At 46.9% G+C, this 19,127-nt stretch overlaps 1 protein-coding gene and 1 long non-coding RNA gene across 3 annotated transcripts in view; one reads left to right on the top strand and one right to left on the bottom strand.

Moving 5' to 3' along the window:
• The first annotated feature begins 2,727 nt into the window (after nt 1-2,727).
• LOC144781539 (uncharacterized) lies at nt 2,728-6,509 on the top strand. Its single transcript, XR_013601007.1, has 2 exons — nt 2,728-3,735; nt 3,870-6,509. It is a non-coding gene; the product is annotated as an uncharacterized LOC144781539 (long non-coding RNA).
• The window catches only part of LOC144781537 (phospholipase A and acyltransferase 3-like), a 90,461-nt gene continuing 77,737 nt past the window's right edge, over nt 6,404-19,127 (bottom strand). For both annotated transcript variants that reach the window (XM_078660444.1, XM_078660443.1), the window contains exon 5: nt 6,404-6,653. In XM_078660444.1, coding sequence (XP_078516570.1) covers nt 6,546-6,653 — 108 coding nt within the window. In that variant the 3' untranslated portion in view covers nt 6,404-6,545. The remainder of the gene's footprint in view (nt 6,654-19,127) is intronic.

Genomic DNA, 19,127 nt, shown 5'->3' with positions numbered 1-19,127 from the left:
GCAGACTCAGCGCGGACGGGCGCAGATGGGCTAGACTTAGGCGCGACTTCCTCCGCGCTCAGCGGACGCGCGCCGAAGCCATGGAGCCTAAATAAGGTGGAGCCTCAATGGCGAGCAGCGCGTGACCCTCCGTGAGCCAATGAGGGCAAGGACTCCAAATGTATGCCGGCGCCCTCCAAAACAAACGGGAAACCCCGTGGTGGACTGGGGCGCTGGCAAGAATAGCGGGAGGCGAGGGCGGAGAACCTCTAGCAGGTAGGAGTCAGCAGAAAAGTGTGCAAAGAAGCAAAGTTAATTTTTAAAAAACACAGTTTTAAGAACCCAACATATTATTCATGTGGCAAAGTTAATTTTAAAAATAGCAGCAGTATTTAGAGCTGAGGCATGCACTCGGCGAAATCAAGACAAGGATGGTGGTGTATTAGAGTGATGTGGTGGTGTCCCAGAGTGATGTGGTGGTGTCCCAGAGTGATGTGGTGGTGTCCCAGAGTGATGTGGTGGTGTCCCAGAGTGATGTGGTGGTGTCCCAGAGTGATATGGTGGTGTCCCAGAGTGATATGGTGGTGTCCCAGAGTGATATGGTGGTGTCCCTGAGTGATGTGGTGGTGGTGTGAGGCGTGCAGCAGTGTGAGGCGTGCAGCAGTGTGTGGCATGCAGCAGTGTGTAGCTCCAAAATTATCCTAGCTGTGTCCTTACACGGTGAGATAGATTTCCCAGGACAGCACCCTAACCTTTGTCTATTTTGATCTTCCTCTAAGGGCTCATTATCAGCCTGTGACGGGATAGAGTCTGTTTCCAGTGCCTGCACTGCCCCCTGCTGAGTGCTTGTCAGATCTTGGAGAGGTAAAAACCTATTAGACAACATGTTGTAATTAGCTTCAGGACACTTCCATTTAAGTTATAAGTAGTTTTATTTAAGAGCACAGCTGAACGCACACTTCGCCAGCTGACCAGACCATCAACTGACAAGAGTGGAACACTCTAGTACAAGTTAGAACACTCACAGGTATTCTGAGAGGCTGAAGAAATGAGAACATAAAGGAAGGCCTAATGACCGCAGGTGGCCATGTTAAGAGAAGCATAAATATACATCTAAACAACAGAAGAGTACCAAATAATCAAAGAAAAAACTCAGACTAAAGTTGGGAAATGGAGGGATAACAAGTAGATTACCACCACCATCGAATAGAACAAAAGAAATGTGCTGGGAAAAACACGAGGGGGGACAGAAAGACAGCTTTAGTGAAGAAAAGAACCCTCAGGCACCAACTAAATAGATTGGTTGCCAGTTGTCTTCATTGGGTCCTTGTTTGCGAAAACGTGAAATACTACGTAGTCAGAAAATTGAGTGCTCAGGTTAAAAAGAGTATGGACTACTCCCCAGATAGAAAGATTATTTTAATATAGGGGTAGTTCTACTCAGTTAAAAATAATCGTGCAGAAGCGGACATGTGCAAGGTTGAGTTAGTTTGAACCTAATGTCCTAAAAAGGTCGACATGTTTCTTGCAAGAGCCTAACGTCAGCTCAGCATTCCTCAGGACCAAATCAACCCTAACCCCATGTTAAGCGGTCACTATGGCACCGAAACAAAAAAGGGCGGGGTGAAAAAATATTTAAAGATTAAAATTACAAACTTGTCCCATCCTGATTCTGGTTTTGGGATCTTTGTCCCCCTTGTGGTCTCTCTGTCCGGCTCTCCATTATGGTTCTGTGACCTTTACCCCCTCTTGGTACTGGTTCTGGGACCTTTGTCCCCGTTGTGGGTTCTCTGTCCCGGCTCTCCATCATGGTTCTGTGACCTTGGCCCCCTCTTGGTACTGGTTCTGGGACCGTTGCCCCTGTTGTGGGCTCTCTGCCCGGCTCTCCATCGTGGTTCTGAGACCTTTGTCCCTTGCCGGTTCTGGAACCTTTGAAGGTCCTTGTCCTAAGTTCATTGACCCGCTTCTGGGTTTACAGTTCCCAGTTCTGGGCTCTCTCCCCCACATCTTTGCTTTCCCGGTTCTGGACTTTCAGTCCCAGTTCTATGTTCTCTGTCCTGGTTCTAGTTAGGCTCTCAGTAGCCATTTTGGTATCATGGGCTCTCCGACCCACTAAATTGCATGTACTGCACCAGGTAAGACCGCTGTCCTTCTTGGGGGTAATGATACAAATCTGATCTGGCTTGGCATAGTGGGAATGCACTAAGTGTAGGGTGCATAGAATACTGACTGACGTGTCATTGCTTAAAACAATCCTTCAACTCAGCCCGTGACTCAGATTATCAGACTCTGGCTAACTGAGTATCCAAGAGCAGGTTAGACTCCTACATGCATCCCCGATCTGTCATTCCATGCCTGCAGTCCACAATCCGGCTTTACGGTCTGTTTTCGGGCCCGGCAGCTCATTTTATTCACGAAGTGCAGCAGCGTGTGAAATCGACAACTAGATGGCCGCCTTACTCTGCGTCGAGAAGCTGCTCCATGGTAACGCCGCTTCCTAGCAACGCTCGGGCGTGCGGGAGTGGCACATGCAGGGAGGAACGCGTGCACCTTGAGAGTGGCTCACGGTTATGGAGAGTGACATCAGGGGTGCCTGCAATCAGTTTCTTCTATTTTCTTTGCCTGAACCCTAATAGGGAGCGGGATCAACAGCGAAGGCTACTAGGAGATACAGCTTCCACACAACACACTGTGCTTGTATAAGTGGCGCAAGCAGAAGGCACATGCACAGACCCGCAATTTTCTCATGGTTGGGGCGAGTGACGTATGAGGTACTTGCTTCTTCTTTTCTTTTTCTTTGTTTTTTCCAGTTCTCTTGTTTCTTATGCTCACGTTACTGGCAGCAGATGGGTGGACCGCCGTGGGTTCTTGGTGCGAGGTGTTGCTCAAGGCTGTGCAGGAGATGTTCCCTCTCTGGTCTGGTCAGCCAAATCATCGCCAAATTGTTGTAAGTAGCTGCAGGACACTTCCATTTAACTTACAAGTAGTTTTATTTAAGAGCACAGCTGAGTGCACACTTCGCCAGCTGACCAGACCATCAACTGACAAGAGTGGAACACCCTAGTACAAGTTAGAACACTCACAGGTATTCTGAGAGGCTGAAGTGATGAGAACACAAAGGAAGGCCTAATGACCACAGGTGGCCATGTTAAGAGAAGCACAAATATACAACACAACACAATGATAGTAATGGAGTCGGTGTCAGTCCCTACTAAAGACTTTGCTTCAACTGAGGTGGGAAGTGGAAGTGTGCCTTCCTCCATGTTACCACTGCTTTCAGAGGAATGTATGGTGGCAGCGGTACATGGGAGCACAGATTTATTACTCCATGTATTACGCTTGGTGAACATTATGGGAATATGCTTTATGGGATTGGATTTGGGACAGGGGGGGAGGCTCAGCAGAGAGAGGAGAATGTTCAATAGGGATCTTACTGTTATCAGAAGTTAAAATACCCTGACATTCTACTATTAGATCATCGATGAGATCAAGGACGCAGTTGTTAGGTGCGGTCTTGCAAGTCAGCTTGCTTCTGCTCGGCTTAGAACAGGACCCATCTGACCCGCCCCCTCTTTCACAGGTGGACAGTTTTCTTTTACCCAGGACGAACGCCCTATGTGTAAGCAGGTAAACATCCTTTACAACGCAACTTTTACCGCGCAGTGAGTGCCTTTACGACGCAACTTTTACAACGCAAACCATTACAACGCATTGCGCTGGGGGGCGCTCTAGGATAGGGAATAGGTTTAATGTAAAGTAAAGTAAAGTAAAGTCCACATTTGTAAAGCGCACAATCACCCGTAAGGGTCTCTAGGCGCTGGGGGCCGTCGGGAAGATTAAGCGAGCTATTGCCCAGAGTCACATGGTGCTGGGCTGACCTGCCGCCGGAGCCGTCTATCCAACACCTTCCCTACTATCCACGGGGACTGGAGTTGGAATAGTAAATTAAACTATTCACTATCCAGCGCCTAAAAGCACTATGCGTTGTAATGGTATGCGTTGTAAAACTTGCGATGTAAAGGTAGGCGTTGTAAAAGTATGCGTTGTAACGTCATACATCCGTGTACGCAGTTACGGGAGCAATAAAGTTAGCAAATATATGGGTAAACCTGGATGACAGTCAGTTGTTAGCTACAAAGCCTCACAAGTGGTTCAAGTTGCTACAATTTAAGCAGCTCAGAAAGAACAAAGTAAATGCTTAGGTACAAGCGTTAATGTCAAAGTCTCAAGCTCTCTTTGAATTGCTGTCAGGGAAGGGGACACGATGACATGAAAAGTCCAGCCACAACAGAATGTCAGATATCTAATGCTCAGCCTGAAAATAGCTTCAGTTTAGGGAAGGTGGAGGGAAAATAAAATATAAAAGAGATACTCGACCCAGCACCGCCCTGGGCCTGGCAAAGGCTGCTACAAATGTAACCCCACTTCCTGCTGCTGAGGGCTACTGAAGAGTAAAAGATAGTCCCAGGCCTATGATCAACCAGTGAGAGCAACAGGGGCAAAGGCTGGCCAATAGAAATGATAGCGCAAAGGGGAGTAGAAAGGACTCACCACATGAGAGGGGCCTTCAAAGTTCCAGATGTTAAAGGGGGGGTAGCCTCCTGGCGTGTGCGGTGCATCGTTGGGCCGCTATGGAGGCTGGGAGGTGTAGTCTTGCTCCCTCCACGGCAGGGAAACAGCAGTTAAGTGAGCTCCCACGCTGCAGGAGCCCTGGAAGCCCTTTATGCGCCTTCTGGCACATGTAATACCCCTGTACTAGGGACTTACACGTAAATTAAATGTGCCAGGTTGGTGCAAGCCAATTAGACCGTGTTTTAAGGAAAGCACAAGCACTTTAGCACTGGTTAGCAGTGTTAAAGTGCACCGAGTCCTAAAAGCCAACAAAAACAGGTTCAGATAACAAGAGCGGTGAAGGCAAAAAGTGGTACTATTATATTAAACATACCAGCTCTGTGTAAGTGTCTGGCAGAAATTAAATGAGGAGTTCTTTAAGTATAGGCCACACTTGCAGTCTAATATCTGCCCGGCACCGTTATCCATTAAACCTGTTTACATCAATCCCATCAACCCCTGAAGATTTTAGCAGAGCACATTTGTCCACTTGCAACACTGGTCCCATTTGAAAGGAATGCCTACATTTAGCCATTTGCTTTGGTGGAGGGTCCTTGCTGTGTTAAAAACTTGAGGAGAAAACTTCCACTGTCACTTGATTAACAATAGTTTTAATGTACCAACCAGCTAAGCTTTAATGCACTTAAACTAATCATTATCATGTCTCAACCAACAATGTCGTAGACAAGTGCGCACCACACTCTCATGCAACTAGCCAAGTGTCAGGGGGGAATTAGATGGCAAGTTGTTGCTCTATAACAGCAGTAAATTCAGCCGGACTGCCTTTCCACTGTACAGAAGGCTCTGTGCACCAGCCTACTGCAGATGCTACTGAAACATGTAATTCATCTTGCTTCCTACGCAGCCATCACACCACAAAACATCACCCCACTGACAATGTGGCAGTTTAATAGAACACTGACAGTACCCTACCCTCCCATTGCCACCAACCTTGCACATTTCCTGCCCGGAAACGTACTTCTCTCACCAAGCCAGGACTTCCGAAGGAGAAGAGTGCGGGGGTGTGGGGATGGAGCAATTAATTTATTATTCCTCAGGACGAATACTTTTTCAAGGCACTGCTCAAACGGCAAAATGTATTATTTATAGATTTTGAAGTATGTCTGTCCTGTTTATTAATGATGAGGTAGCTAACATGGCTATACCACTAGATGGCATCAGATGCTAGAGTAGCCCTGTTTGCACACTCCCTGGAGGTTATTTGTATTTGAATTCGAAACAGGTGCTCATGGTATGCGGGACTCTGTAAATTAGAGTATGCTCATCACTATGCCCTGCTGTATGCACACAACCACCACAGGACAAAAGCCACTGCGTCACTATTAACACAAGCTTTCTACACCTCACTACCTTACTATTGAGAGCATGTTTTACACATTCATATTCACACGCACCAACTGGGTAGGACCTTTTGCTTCTGACTGACCCTGAAGTCGCATAGACCGACCGTTAAAGCACGTGCACAATTACACCGCCCAGGTGTGTAAGGAGAGGCAAACAACTGCTGTCGTGCAAACCAGGGCAGTCCACAAGAGTGAAGGGGCCATTTCAGTAGATGGTGTATGCAGTACAGATAGTGGTACCATACAATAACTTGTAAAAAAACGTAATCATTATATTAGCTAACTGACACACCATATGGTGATCTTTAGCCCACGTCCAGCTCCTCTCTGGGAGAAAGAGGATAAGAAGAAAGAGGCAAACAGAGGAATAGGCAGGGCGTCTGGACATATCACGATTGCCAGTCAATCTCCCACCAATATGCAGCCACAGACTGTAAAGACACTGTAGGTGTGAAGTCATGCACATTTATTTAAGGGTGGGCCAGGTGGGAACAACGTCGTGCCAGCGGAAGAAAGTATTCCGGGGTGTTGACTGGCTGCATGCTGAAGACGCCATTTTCTCTTCTGATGTTCAGCTTCGAGAAGGACTTGCTACTGGTTCTGCCGTCTGTTTCTATGTCCCACGAATGCTGCCAGTCCCAGGGCAGCGACGCCAGCAGCCACAATGGCCCAGCCACCGGCAGTAACTGCATCTTCCACCTGAAAAGAAAACGTATATTCAGCGATTTGGAACCACATCACAGCCATGTTCTAACCCAGGCATAAAATAAGCGATGGCTGGATTCATTTAGTTTCCCTTGACGTCATCACATCTCTGTTAGCCATTCCCCTTGACACCATTCTTTTGACCCCGTGTTGCTACAATCATGTAGTTTTTTCTGGATGCGAAATCAGGCTCTCAATGTTTCCTAGTACAGGTCACCTCAATCTAACATCACCTAAGGCCCTCACAGAGCCAACTCTAACATTAATGCTCCAGTACTCTGCACACTCATAATCTGAGGAAGAAAGATGCCCCCACAGCTAGACATTTGATATGGCCTTTAAATCTTTGAGCCCGATTTAGAGCGCAGAGCACAGTTTGTACTCCCTGTGGGCGACAAACTAAAATACTTCACCACCTTCATGGGGTCTCTCTCCTCGGCATTTAGAGATGCCCGCTGTCCAGCTGCTATCTCAATGGAAGGAACCGCTGTCACAGCGGTTCCTGTTAATGTGTTAAAAATCTGTGGAATAGTAATGTAAAATTCACGGGCGTTCAAACTTTTAAGATTTTTCTTTTTAAAACTGACAACCCCCACATCGTGGGATTTGTTTCCCATGCCGTCGGGGAGGGGGGCTCATTTAAACATTTTCTTTGTCGCTCGCTGCCAGATTTTACCCAGTGGTGATGGACAGTAAAAGATGGCTCTAAATCGGGTGGGCGGTTGAATCGCCAAAGCTCGGACAGACCAAACTCACTCGGGTTGTCCGAACGCTATCTCAGAAATGGAGCCAGAGTAGGTTCTATCATCAAGATACTGAATGTCCACCTGCACACAAATCTGGATTACATTTTTTATCCAGTTTTCATTTAGAACAATCAAGGTTTGGTGAGAGGAGAATAAACTCTGTTTATACATCATTTAATTTTAAGTATCTATTTTTCTACCAGTAATGATCTGCCAGTTAAGCAGATGAACAGGATTAAGCAGTCAGATAGTGCAGTCTCTTTAAGGTATCAACGGGTACCACCTGCATAGAGATGACCCCAAATCCTTAGGTTAATATGGGGGGACCCAAGAGGTTCAGCATAAATATTAAACAATAGGGTACCAGTATTTAGACCCAAGGGCATCACTAGTTACGTGGGTGAGTTTGGAGAGTCACACTTCAACATCTATTAGAAAGATAGGACTGAAATCAGTGTAGTACAGAATTATTAATTCTGAGCATATCTTTGAGGGGTGCAGAAGAAAAGTTTGTGATCCACCATATCAAAGAATGGTTATAACTCTAAAAGCATTAAGTGGCAACTGTCAATTTTATCAAAGACATTGGGTGGCATTTACTACTCAAAATACACAGAAATCTGGTGGTCTACACAAATATAGGATAGAAAGAGAATATATTTGTGTAGACCACCAGATTTCTGTGTATTTTCATTAGTTGAGTTGGGGATTGAATCTGGTTTCTTGGTCGGTAAACATTCCCTTAGACCCTTGTCCTACGTTGACGTGTTGGTAATACTGGTATTTACTACTGCCACCATAAATGATTTAGTGCTGTGCCCAAAGCGACAACCTGATTGAAATTCACCAGTAAAGCTATTTCCAAATAATCCTTAAACCGAGATGAATTCACTTTTCTATGATTTTCATGAGTTTTGTGATAGGATAGGAATAAACTTGATAGCTTTGGTCATCGGCTGATTTTTTCTAGTTTCAAAACTTTTTATTAAATTCACTAATCAGGGAGCGCCATATAGACTGACAAAAACAAAAACTCTTAATACATTACCCTTACCCCAGCCCTTCACAACTTGGGTATCATCTAAAACAAAGTGCATTACCAGGGTGTTCAATTCACTGAGATGAGGGCTGCTGAAACCTTGCCTGAAGGTCTAGGTTTTAAGAAAACTAAAGTGTGAGTGGAAGGGGAAATGCTGACTCAACACATGAAAAACTGTGATCATATGAATATATCTCCTTCAACGGAATTTGCCCTCCCACCAACAAATGAGGAAAAATATCAGTCCAATATCAGGAGGTGCAATATCCCATGTCACGTTATAACTCAAAGAAAATACGAAAAAGTGATCGATGGGATGCTTGAATTAATCTCACCCAATGGTAATTACTCAGGCTGCACCCCAATCCAACCTTTCTTGCCCACATGCCTATTCTGAATAGACCCAGCCATATGTAAATTAGCCGTCATCTTGCTACAAAAAGGACAGTCCAGCCCAAACTGCCAAGTCAGGTTCTCTTTAACCCGTAACACAAGAAACCCAAGACAGGTTTCAGTCTAGTAGGGCCTGCTCAGTTGGTTGGAGCTTGGTTCCAGTGGTGCGTGAGCATTGGGCCCATGCATGGGAAAACCCGTTGTACTTCTATGGACACAATGAAAAATAATGGATGGAATGCTCTCAGCACAGGTAATTACTTCAGCACCATCCCAATTTGTTTTTTTTGTGTCTCCCATGGACCAGTTTTTATTGTTTTTTAATTGAAAAGGACAGTGGAGATAATGTTTGCATTATTTTTGATTCAGAGAAGATCGAAAGAGCTTCACAATAATGGTACAAGTTTTGTGGTATGCGTTTGAGGAGCAGTCCACCCTCAAATCTGCCCATGAGCCTCAAATGGAATGCGCCAGCAGTATCCTTTACTGATTCACTGATTCTCCTCCTACCTTTCCACCCAACACCAGTTTGTTCCCCTGGGCACCTCCAAGTCAAAAAATATTCCTATCACCAAGTCCCTCGGATTTCCATGCGGTCTCCTTTCATCTTCAACCCCTGTATGGGGTCACCTGATGGTCTATTCACAGATAATAACATCAAGATTCACCAATATGCTAAGGATATACAATTCTTCTTGAAAGTCTCTCTGTCAGTATGTTCCTTGAGGGTGATGTTGGTGTCCATGGGGAATCCAAGTATCTTGGATTGTATCTTGGAAGTATCTTGGAATTTGGTAAAAGTTGAGATTTGAAGCCATCACTTTTCATGTCATTGAGCCAAATTTGTAGTGCTTCTTGTTTTTTGTTCTCTGCAAATAACAGGAACTCAGTCTTGGTTGGATTGAGTTTAACAATGCCTTGGAAATCAAGCTCGCGATGATGGCTTGATTTCCAGGGCATTATTAAACTCAATCCAACCAAGACTGAATTCCAATTATTTGCAGAGAACAAAAAACAAGAAGCATTACAAATTTGACTGAATGACATGAAACGTAATGGCTTCAAATCTCAACTTTCACCAAATTCCAAGATGCTTGCATTCCCCATGGACACCGACATCACCCTCAAGGAACATACTGCCAAAAAAATAGACCTTAGAAGTTCATGATGATATCGGTGAAGTTAGTCCCAGCCTGCTGTAGATGAGAGTGCTGCTTACGGTGAAGTTGGCTGTCAAGTGGAGCTTGAATAGGAGGTTTTCTATGTTGGAGGATGACATGCCCGTGGAGGTGGTGCAGCTGATGGCATTCTTGTGGATGATGGTGAATCCACTTCCAGGCTTGTGAATCTGTCTTGTCTGGCAATCTTGCAGTCAGGAAGGATGGCTGTGGCGATGTCAGGTGCTGTTGGGGGTTTTGCGTGGCTTCCATAAGGAAAAGTAGGTCCGGGGCGCTGTTGTGCAGCAGGTCACAGATCTCTGTGGCATGTTTGGTGAGTGAGCGGGTATTCAGGAGCATGCATGTAAGTGCAGAGTGTTGTGTGGGTGGTTGCAGGACTTGTGAGTGTGAGAGATTAGGGTGCTGGGTGCTCTCGGTGCAGGTGTGGTGTGTGTTGCGTGTGGGTAAATCCTTGAAAACTTCCAGGAAGTACAGTAGAACTCTCCCTCTGTGGTGTGTGGTGTGCCAAGACAGCAGACTGTGGAGCATTGGCCAGGTTTGAGGGTGCAGAAGGTCACAGTGGTGTAGCAGCAAAAACACCAGATCTCCCTGTGCAGGGCATGGTCCTGGCACGGATGGGCACAGATGGGCTAGCCTTTGGGGGCTACAGAGGCTCGTCCATGCTGTGGCTATCATTAAGTAGGTTCTGATAGGGGGGAAAAATTGTGTCACTTGCTGCGCAGATGGATGATGGGAACTTCAGTTATGTCACTTCTTGTGCAGATGGATAACAGATAATGCATCCTGAACAATTTCCATTTATTGGTGTATTAGTTTATTAGTACGCTCTATAATCTCTGGAGACTGGTAAAGTTTCAAAAACCTTAGATAGCCCATAGTGAGATCTTGCAAATTGTTTTGTCTTGCTCTGATCAAGGCAGGCAGACTTGAAAGAGATTGTGTCCAGCCCTTTTCTTGTTAACCAAGTCAAGGTTAAACCATTATTAGTACCTTTTAATTCTGCTTTTGTTTTTTTCATAAGGGGTGGATATTTCTTGGAATAAAGTGTGTAGGATCCTTACATGGAAATGCCACCGCCAACTTTTGAAATGTCGACTGGCCCAGCAGGCATTTCAATCTTTGACAGGAACCGCCATCACAGCAATTGCTGCTAATGCTTTGTAATTTTGACGGATGACTCAATACAAAAGAGCTGTATGTCAAACATACCGTTTTTTTTTTCAAAAAGAAATCCCAAAGTGTTTTTTTTTTAATGCTCTCCTCACTAAGGGCGTTTACTCCCAAACCGAGGGGGCATTTAGCACTTTTCAGTGTCCCTTACCACCAGGTTTTTCCTGGCGGTGACAGGCATTGAACAACGGCTGTATGTCTGCTTATCTAAATTAGGTGGATGGACATATAGCCAAACCTCCTATGGCCTTTACTCCGCCTGATCCTCAGAGGAGTTTGACCATGACGGAGATGGAGTAGTCTCTGTCATCATTAAACTACGGACTGCCCAATTCACTAGTAGGTTTAGACTTACATGTCTACACCCCCTCAAAACAGAAGAGTGTAGCCTGCTAGAACAAGATTGCTAGTGTAAAGTTACTATTAGTAACTTTTCAGACATTGGCGGAGGCCTTTGACATCGGGATGGAGAGGTCCCTGTGATAAAGTACAGGGACAAATAATACAGTTTAATCATCATTATTTTAAAACATTACTACATTTTTATTTTTTTCAATGTAAAATTAAAATATAACAATCTAAAATAACTCATGAAATTAAATGTTTAATACCGAAGTAAATAAAAAATATTACATTTAGAATTAGTACTATTTAAAATTATTTAACAAAATCCAAGTTCACTATCATTTTTATATTTATTAAATTTGAATACACTTATTTGTTCAAGTAGATTTAATACATTTAAGATTTTTATTAAAAGTTGTATTTAATTATTTTCAAACAAAAATAGGAAGAGCTTTTTTTGTTTTACTAATACACTTTGGAGCAGTTTGATGCATCTGCAAGCTACTTTCCAAAAAACGTTGATAGATCCATCTCAGCTCCTTCCTGGAAAGTGTTGCGCCAAACAATCAAGCTGGGGCCAAGAAAGGGCTGGGGTTCAAAAATATTGATTTCCCACGTTAATTCCCATAGGAAACTTTGCTCTCTCATACAGAAAAAAATGCAAAACAGAATTAGACCAAATTTGGCAAAAAGTTTGCACTATGTTCAGCTGTTTTTGAGCTGTTTGTTCCAGGTGTGCTTGATGGGGTTAGAAAGTTGGATATATTTGGATCATTGGTCCTGCGGTAGTTCTCTTCATTGGCAGAGGGCGCTTTTTCTCCCATTGGCTATTTTGCATCCATGGGACTTCTCCGGGTCCAGAACATTCTGACAGGTTGCCCCCAACAATGAAGAAAATGTTGCGGCTGCCATTCAAGGCTTTGGGGACCTAGGGGTAGATCTACAAGAAAGTGCCGCAGCGCGGCACCATAAGCCCTTTGGCTGCGCCACGCTGCGGCACTTTCAGAGCACAGGAATGCGACATATCTACAATGATATGTCGCATTCCTGTGCTCTCCCCTGCGCTGGCGCAGAAACAGCTGCCTGCGCCATGGGGAGATTGCTTTTGTGAAGGAAGGGGCCCCTTCCTGCACAAAAGCAATCACTGCAGGCATTTTCCTCTTTCAATGCGTGCTGTAGAATGCAGCACGCATTGAAAGAGGAAAAAAACGAGGAGAAATGAAAACATTTCTCCTCATTTCGCTTGGCTACGCCACCCCTATGGTGGCGCAGCAAACTGATGCATTTCCAGGTTTACGATTTCTCGTAAATCTGGAAATGCATCAGTGAACATGGGTGTTGCGTGGGAACACCCACAGCAACACCCATGTCCCGCCCCTAACACGGAAAGTGTTGCATGAACAGGGGCAATATTTACAAGCACAGGTTAAGTCATGCAGGGTGACTTTACCTGTGCTTGTAAATATCCCTTGTCAGGCTGCGCCACCGGTGCGTCACGAGACGTAATGTAATGCGGCGGCGCATGGGGCTTCTAAATCTGCCCCCCGGTCTCCTAGTCCTGAAAAATAGTAAAAGGGGGCAGGGTAGAGACACTCTGGCCCATTGGCCCTAGTGGGCAAGACTGAGAAGGACCGCCAGAGGGGCAAAAAAAAAAAATCCTACCGGGAGGTACTGAGGTACTCCATCTGGACCCAGTGTAACTTTCCAAAGAAGTCCTGTGGTAGGCCTGTGGGACGCAGTGCAACCCTCTCATGAGGTACTGCGGTACTCCAGTGGGAGCTGCCACTCAAGGTTCACCCCTATGTTACTGTGGTACTGTGGAAGCTCTCAAGAAGAAGATCGCACAGTGTTTTAGTACCACAGGTGAGAAGCTTGGGTACCATGGCAGTATCGCAGTACACGGAAAATAATAAAAAACAAAATGTACATTGGTTGGCCACTGGGGGTTGGGTGGAGAACCTAGCCGGAGGTCAAACCCTCTGGCCAACTCCCAGCTGTGTACAGGCAAAAGCTGTGCATAGCAGGGAAGGGGGTGACTACCCACAGCAGGGTGGCCACAGGCCTGAAGGCCATTCGCAGGGGTGTTGTCTGGCCACATCCATGGGCTACTTGGCCTAGTGACCTCAGGTCCTCAATGGAAAGCTTTGAGCTGATGCATCACGCAAGGGTCAAGAAAAAAGGGGGTCGACAGGATACTTAATTACCGTGATCGAGATGCCATCCTACAAGCGGCTCGCCAGCTCAGATACCTGCCATTTGAGAATGCGGTGGTGTGGTTCTTCCCGGACCCTCAAGGTATAACAGGAGAGACAAACCTTTGACGCTGTGAAACAAACCCTACGGGACAGAGGCATCAAATATATGATGTTCTTTCCAGAAAAATTGAAGGTCATCAACGAAGGGAAATCCTAGTTCTTCACGACTCCAACTGAGGTCCTGGCCTGGCTCGATGAGTCACGGTCACAGAACGACAGCGGACGGAGAGCAGGAGGCTGGACAGGACCCCACGACAACTCGCCAGGTTCCTCGAGTGGCTGTAGCAGGTTGGACAGACGCAGTCAACGTATCCGACGCTCCAGATATCTGACCTGGCAGAATCAGAGGCTATCGGATGAGAGGGGCTCCATCCGGACTGTGGGGTTTGAACTCTGGACGGCAGCACGTAATGTATAGTTTGGGGGAGGGTAGAGGATGGTCTTGGTAAAGTGGGGTGGTATCTGATCCCCGAGCCATAATGACTCACTTCAACTGCGGACCTTTTGGGTTCGGGCTGGAATGGGGCCTGGCGGACATATGGGTGAGCGAGGCTCGACAACCCCCTTTTTCGTTTTGGGATTCAGGACAGAGGGGTTTGGGGTAGATGTTTGTTCACGGGATTTCTTGTTTCTTGTGACAGTACTTATCGCTTTCCATTAGCTGTACATGTGGACAGGGTATTCGTGGGCAGCGAGGGTAGTGGGTGGGCGTGAGTGGGATGAGAACGTTTTTTTGGGATGGCTGCACAGAGGGCTAAGCGTATCAAGGTACTGTCGTGGAATGTGAATGGTTTAGGGGACAAGATTAGGCGTACCATGGTCCTTCAATACCTCCACAGACACTCCCCAGACATAGTGCTCCTTCAGGAGACACAACTGAAGGGTAACAAGTACTTGGCCTTGAACTGGTTTGGTTACACTCTGCTGGCCCATGCTGGCTTTTCCTCTGGTACCAGGGGGGTGGCGATTCTGTCCAAAAGCTCCCTCCCTTTGATAGTGCGACAGACATGTTGCGATCCCCTGGGTTGGTAGGTGGCGCTGACTGGAACATGGGAGGGATTCGCCCTGAACATCGGATCTGTGTATATTCCGCCACAAATGCATTGGCCGACATTTCCCAACTTCGGAAAGCTCCTGCTCAATATGCCATCTGGGATCCGAATCATGGGGGACATGAATGAGACTGTCACAGGAGCTTGACAGGTACACCACATTGCATAGAACCCAGGGCGCGCAACCTTTGACAGCTTTTGTGACTGTGATGGGGTTAGTGAATTTCTGAAGAGCACATAATCAGGATACACGACCGTACACCCACATTTCTGCAGCTCATGGTAGAGGCTCTCGCCTAGACTACATTTTTACGCATGCAGCCTCAGCTGGTTTGTTTAGAGATAGCTGCCAAAGAGCCAGGAGTATTTCGGATCATTGACTGGTGGAGACCTGCTTATGGGGCCCTGAGAGAGAATGGACCATTCCCCCGCGTTTGGATCCCTACATCTTCAGGGACCAGGAGTTCCAAGAGAGGTACCAAGAGCACATGGAGCAATATTTTACTGAGAACGTTAGGACCGTGCAGTCCTACTGTGTACTATGGGAGGCCTATAAGGCGGTGTCCATGGACTTTGTCCAGGCGGAGGTGGGGGTCCGACGCAAGGAGAAGCGGGCGCAATGCGATAATTTAGAACGTGAAATACTCTTGCTGGTGGCGGACAGAAACGGGAACTCGGGCCTGAGGAGCGGTGGTTACAGGCACTCCGGCTTAAACAGAGGGAACGCAGGGACTTGGGAGAGAACCAGGTGTGCGCCCATGCTTTAGCGATGCAACGGCGTATATATGATCTGGGGACAAAGCGAACAAGATGATTGCATGGCTTGAGAGGAGGGACAAAAGTAGGAACTGGGTCTCTGACATTCAGTCCCTTGATGGCACAATGAGGCAGGGGGGTAAAGAGATCGCAGAGGCCTTTGCACAGTACCATGAGGGGATCTACCGGTCACAAACCGATAGGGACGATAAGGAAGTTCCTCAAAGACATAAGATTGCCCACGCTGGGACAGGAAGAGCGGGAAACTATGGACTCAGATCTGACCGTCGAGGGAGTCGAAGCGGTAACAAGGACCTGCAGGCCGGTAAGGCGTCAGGCCCCAACAGATTCCCGGCTGAGTCCTTCAAATGTGTGGCAGGTACGGTGGCCCTGTTCATGTTGCAGATGTTAATGAAGCGCGTGCAACAGGACAACTGCCAGAAGACTTGCGTACGGCAACTATTGTCGCGATCCACAAACAGGGTAAGCCACTGGAGAGGTGCAGCTCCGACAGACCAATCTTCCTGCTCAACTTTAAGGCCAAAATGCTGGCAAAGGTCCTGGCCAATCGACTGGGCCCAGTCATTCAATCCCTGATCCACCCGGATCCGTCTGGTTTCATGGCCCATAGGAGCACCAGGCTGAATCTACGACGCCTCTATGGTGTAATGCACGGGCGCAGCACCCGGGTACGCCGGCAGCACTTTTGTCTCTTTTGCGCTCACATGGCGTTCAACAGTGTAGAATGGGAGTATCTCTTTGCGGTCCTGACCAAGTTTGATTTTGGACCGACCTTCCGGGCCTGGGTCAAGCTTCTTTACACGACACCGAGGGCGCGGGACAGGGTGAATGGGAATATGTCCCGAGTCTTTGGCCTGGTTAGAGGAACTAGACAGTGGTGTCAGTTGTCCCCGATTCTGTTTGCGCTCGCGCTTGAGCCGCTTGCGTCATAGGCCGAAGCGACCCAATGGTGCAAGGTATTGATACGGGGGCTGGGAGGAGCGCATCTCCCTGTATGCTGACGAAGTCCTGCTCTATGCGCATCGCCCCAGACAAATGTTACATGGGCTCATACATATTCTTAGAACCTTCGGGAATTATTACGGCTATCGTGTCAATTGGTACAAGTCCCTGGTATTTGTACTCGCCATGGAGGCATCGGTGCTGACATCGGCTTGTGCAGATCTGACATTCAGGGACTCGTTCAAATACCTCGGCATATGGATTATAAAATCCGACTCGGATTTTATGCACCTGAATGTTCATGCCCAACTTGACAGATTGAGAGAGGATGTTTCCCACTGGCGGGGCCTACCAGTGTCACTCATGGGGCGCGCAGTTTTATTTAAGATGATGGCCCGGCCGCGTTTGCTGTATGTGCTCCAGAATACTCCCATTGTGGTGCCGGAGAGTTTCATCTGTGCAGTGGAAGCGGAGCAGTGCACGTTGCTGGGGGGGGGAAGGGAGCCCCAGAAACGCCCTACGCAAATTGCAACTAGGGGTTTATCAGGGAGGGTTGGCAGTACCGGACCTCAGAAATTATTACTGGGCGACGCAACTGGTCAATATCAATGGGTGGGTCTTCTCCCCCACCAAAGAACCTGCATATCGGGTAGATCGTAAGGCCATTGGGAAGGGCACCTACTTGCTGCCCTGTACAGGAAGAGGAGGGGCAACTCGGATATCCCAACTCACAAAGATACGGTGCTGGCAACGTGGCGGAAGGCAACGAAGATGACGGGGTAGGAAGCCAGGCTCACGGAACAAACCCCACTGTGGGAAGGGGACTTTTTGTTGGAGACTGCACGCTTAAAGGTCCTTCGTGGGTGGAGTTCCATTGGGATAGAACTGCTGGGGGAGGTTTGGGAACGGGGAGAGATGCTTGACTTTTTGGCCATGCAGACGGAATACCAGATGGGCGAGGGAGAATTTAAAAAATATTTAAAGGTCAGGCATGCCTTACATTGCCATCTCCAAGAGGGGGAGCGGTTGCTGGAGTATTCTCCGCTAGAAGATAGGCTCCTACTCGATCCCATGGTGGATAAGCCCATCTCCCTTACATATAAAAAGTTAATTAATAACACGCCCGATCCGTTGGGACCGTTACGTGAGGCCTGGGGATCTGATGTTGGGCTCTTTGAAGATGATGACTGAGCGGAGGCCCAACAGAGCCCGAGAGAGAGAGCGGTCAGGGCACGGTTTTGCCTGGTTCAGCTCCGGATTCTCCATCGTTCCAATGTCCCTAGAACCGTGTAGCATCGAAACGGGTTTATCGGGTCAGACAAGTGCATGAGGGGTTGCAATGAAACACGGATGTTCTTTCACATCCTGTGGGCATGCCCATTGATACAGAGGTATTGGGAAGCCATCGCGCGGGTTATGTCTTAGGTGGTGGGCTCTGAGGTCCCATTAGACTCTAGATGGGTTATCCTGGGAGTGACTGGGGAGGTAATGTGGCCCAAATGGGCTACAATTTGGCTGGCGTTGGCCGGGGTGGTGGCCAAACGAAATGTTGCTAGACTCAGGGGGGCCACCGAGGTTCCATCGATAGAAGGATGGGAAAGGGACCTTGATTGGTGTCAGTGAGCTGAACATGTGGTGTACCAGAGTAGGGGGTGCCCGCGTAAATGGGAAAAGGTCTGGGGGACATGGATGGCTTTTAGGGGGGATTTATTAATTGATTGAGAAGTAGGGTTGTGGGGGTACCAGGTGGGGGTTGAGGGTCCTCTGACAGCACCTCGGACTATTACTGGCCTCAAGGTATGACATTTGTTGTATACTGTACTGTCACTACCCGGCTGACACACTGCTATGTGTATTGTCTCATTACATGGAAAGCTATATTTTGTTAATAAAAAGATGTTTAAAAAAATAAAGAAAAAAGGGGGGTCATAAAAGTGTGATTTCCCATGTTAATTCCCATAGGAAACTTTACACTTAGATAGAGAACAATGGCTGAAAGAATTGCAGTAAATTTGACAATAATTGTGAACTTTACTCTGAAAGAGTACTTTTGAGATTTGGGGTAAATCTGTTCTGCCATTTTCCAGATATTAGTATTTAAAGAGGCACTTCGGTTGGGCATGAAGCGGTTGAATAGATAGATCAGGACTGTTGGGTTCCTGTTATGCTTCGCTTTGCCAATTTAAAGGGCACTAGTCAATCCTGATTGGCTGGTCCCAGCAGCAACAACATGTTGAGGCAGGCATAAGCCTGTGAAAAATCTTGACCATCTGCTGGTATGTGATGAAGCATGTTTGCGAGAAAACAGTTTTCTGTCAAGCTTTTTTACAGAGCTTATGTAATGAGTTACTTTATTATCTACACTACATAGAAGCACTGCTTCTTGCTTCAATTTACCAATTGTTGTGAGATTCTGGTGAAAACACACAGCTAACAACTGTTACATGCTCTATCAATGCCCTGAAAATCCTGAGTGCTACAAAGATACATATAGTAGCAACTGATTGGAAGTTGGCTGTGGAATTGGATTCATTATGCAGCCTATGTGCCTGTTAAATGCTGACACATTCC

Source organism: Lissotriton helveticus, chromosome 9 (assembly GCF_964261635.1).
Source record: "Lissotriton helveticus chromosome 9, aLisHel1.1, whole genome shotgun sequence".
Taxonomy (NCBI): Eukaryota; Metazoa; Chordata; class Amphibia; order Caudata; family Salamandridae; genus Lissotriton; species Lissotriton helveticus.
The sequence above is the reverse complement of the archived record's forward strand: the minus strand, read 5'-3'. Positions and strand labels throughout refer to the sequence as shown.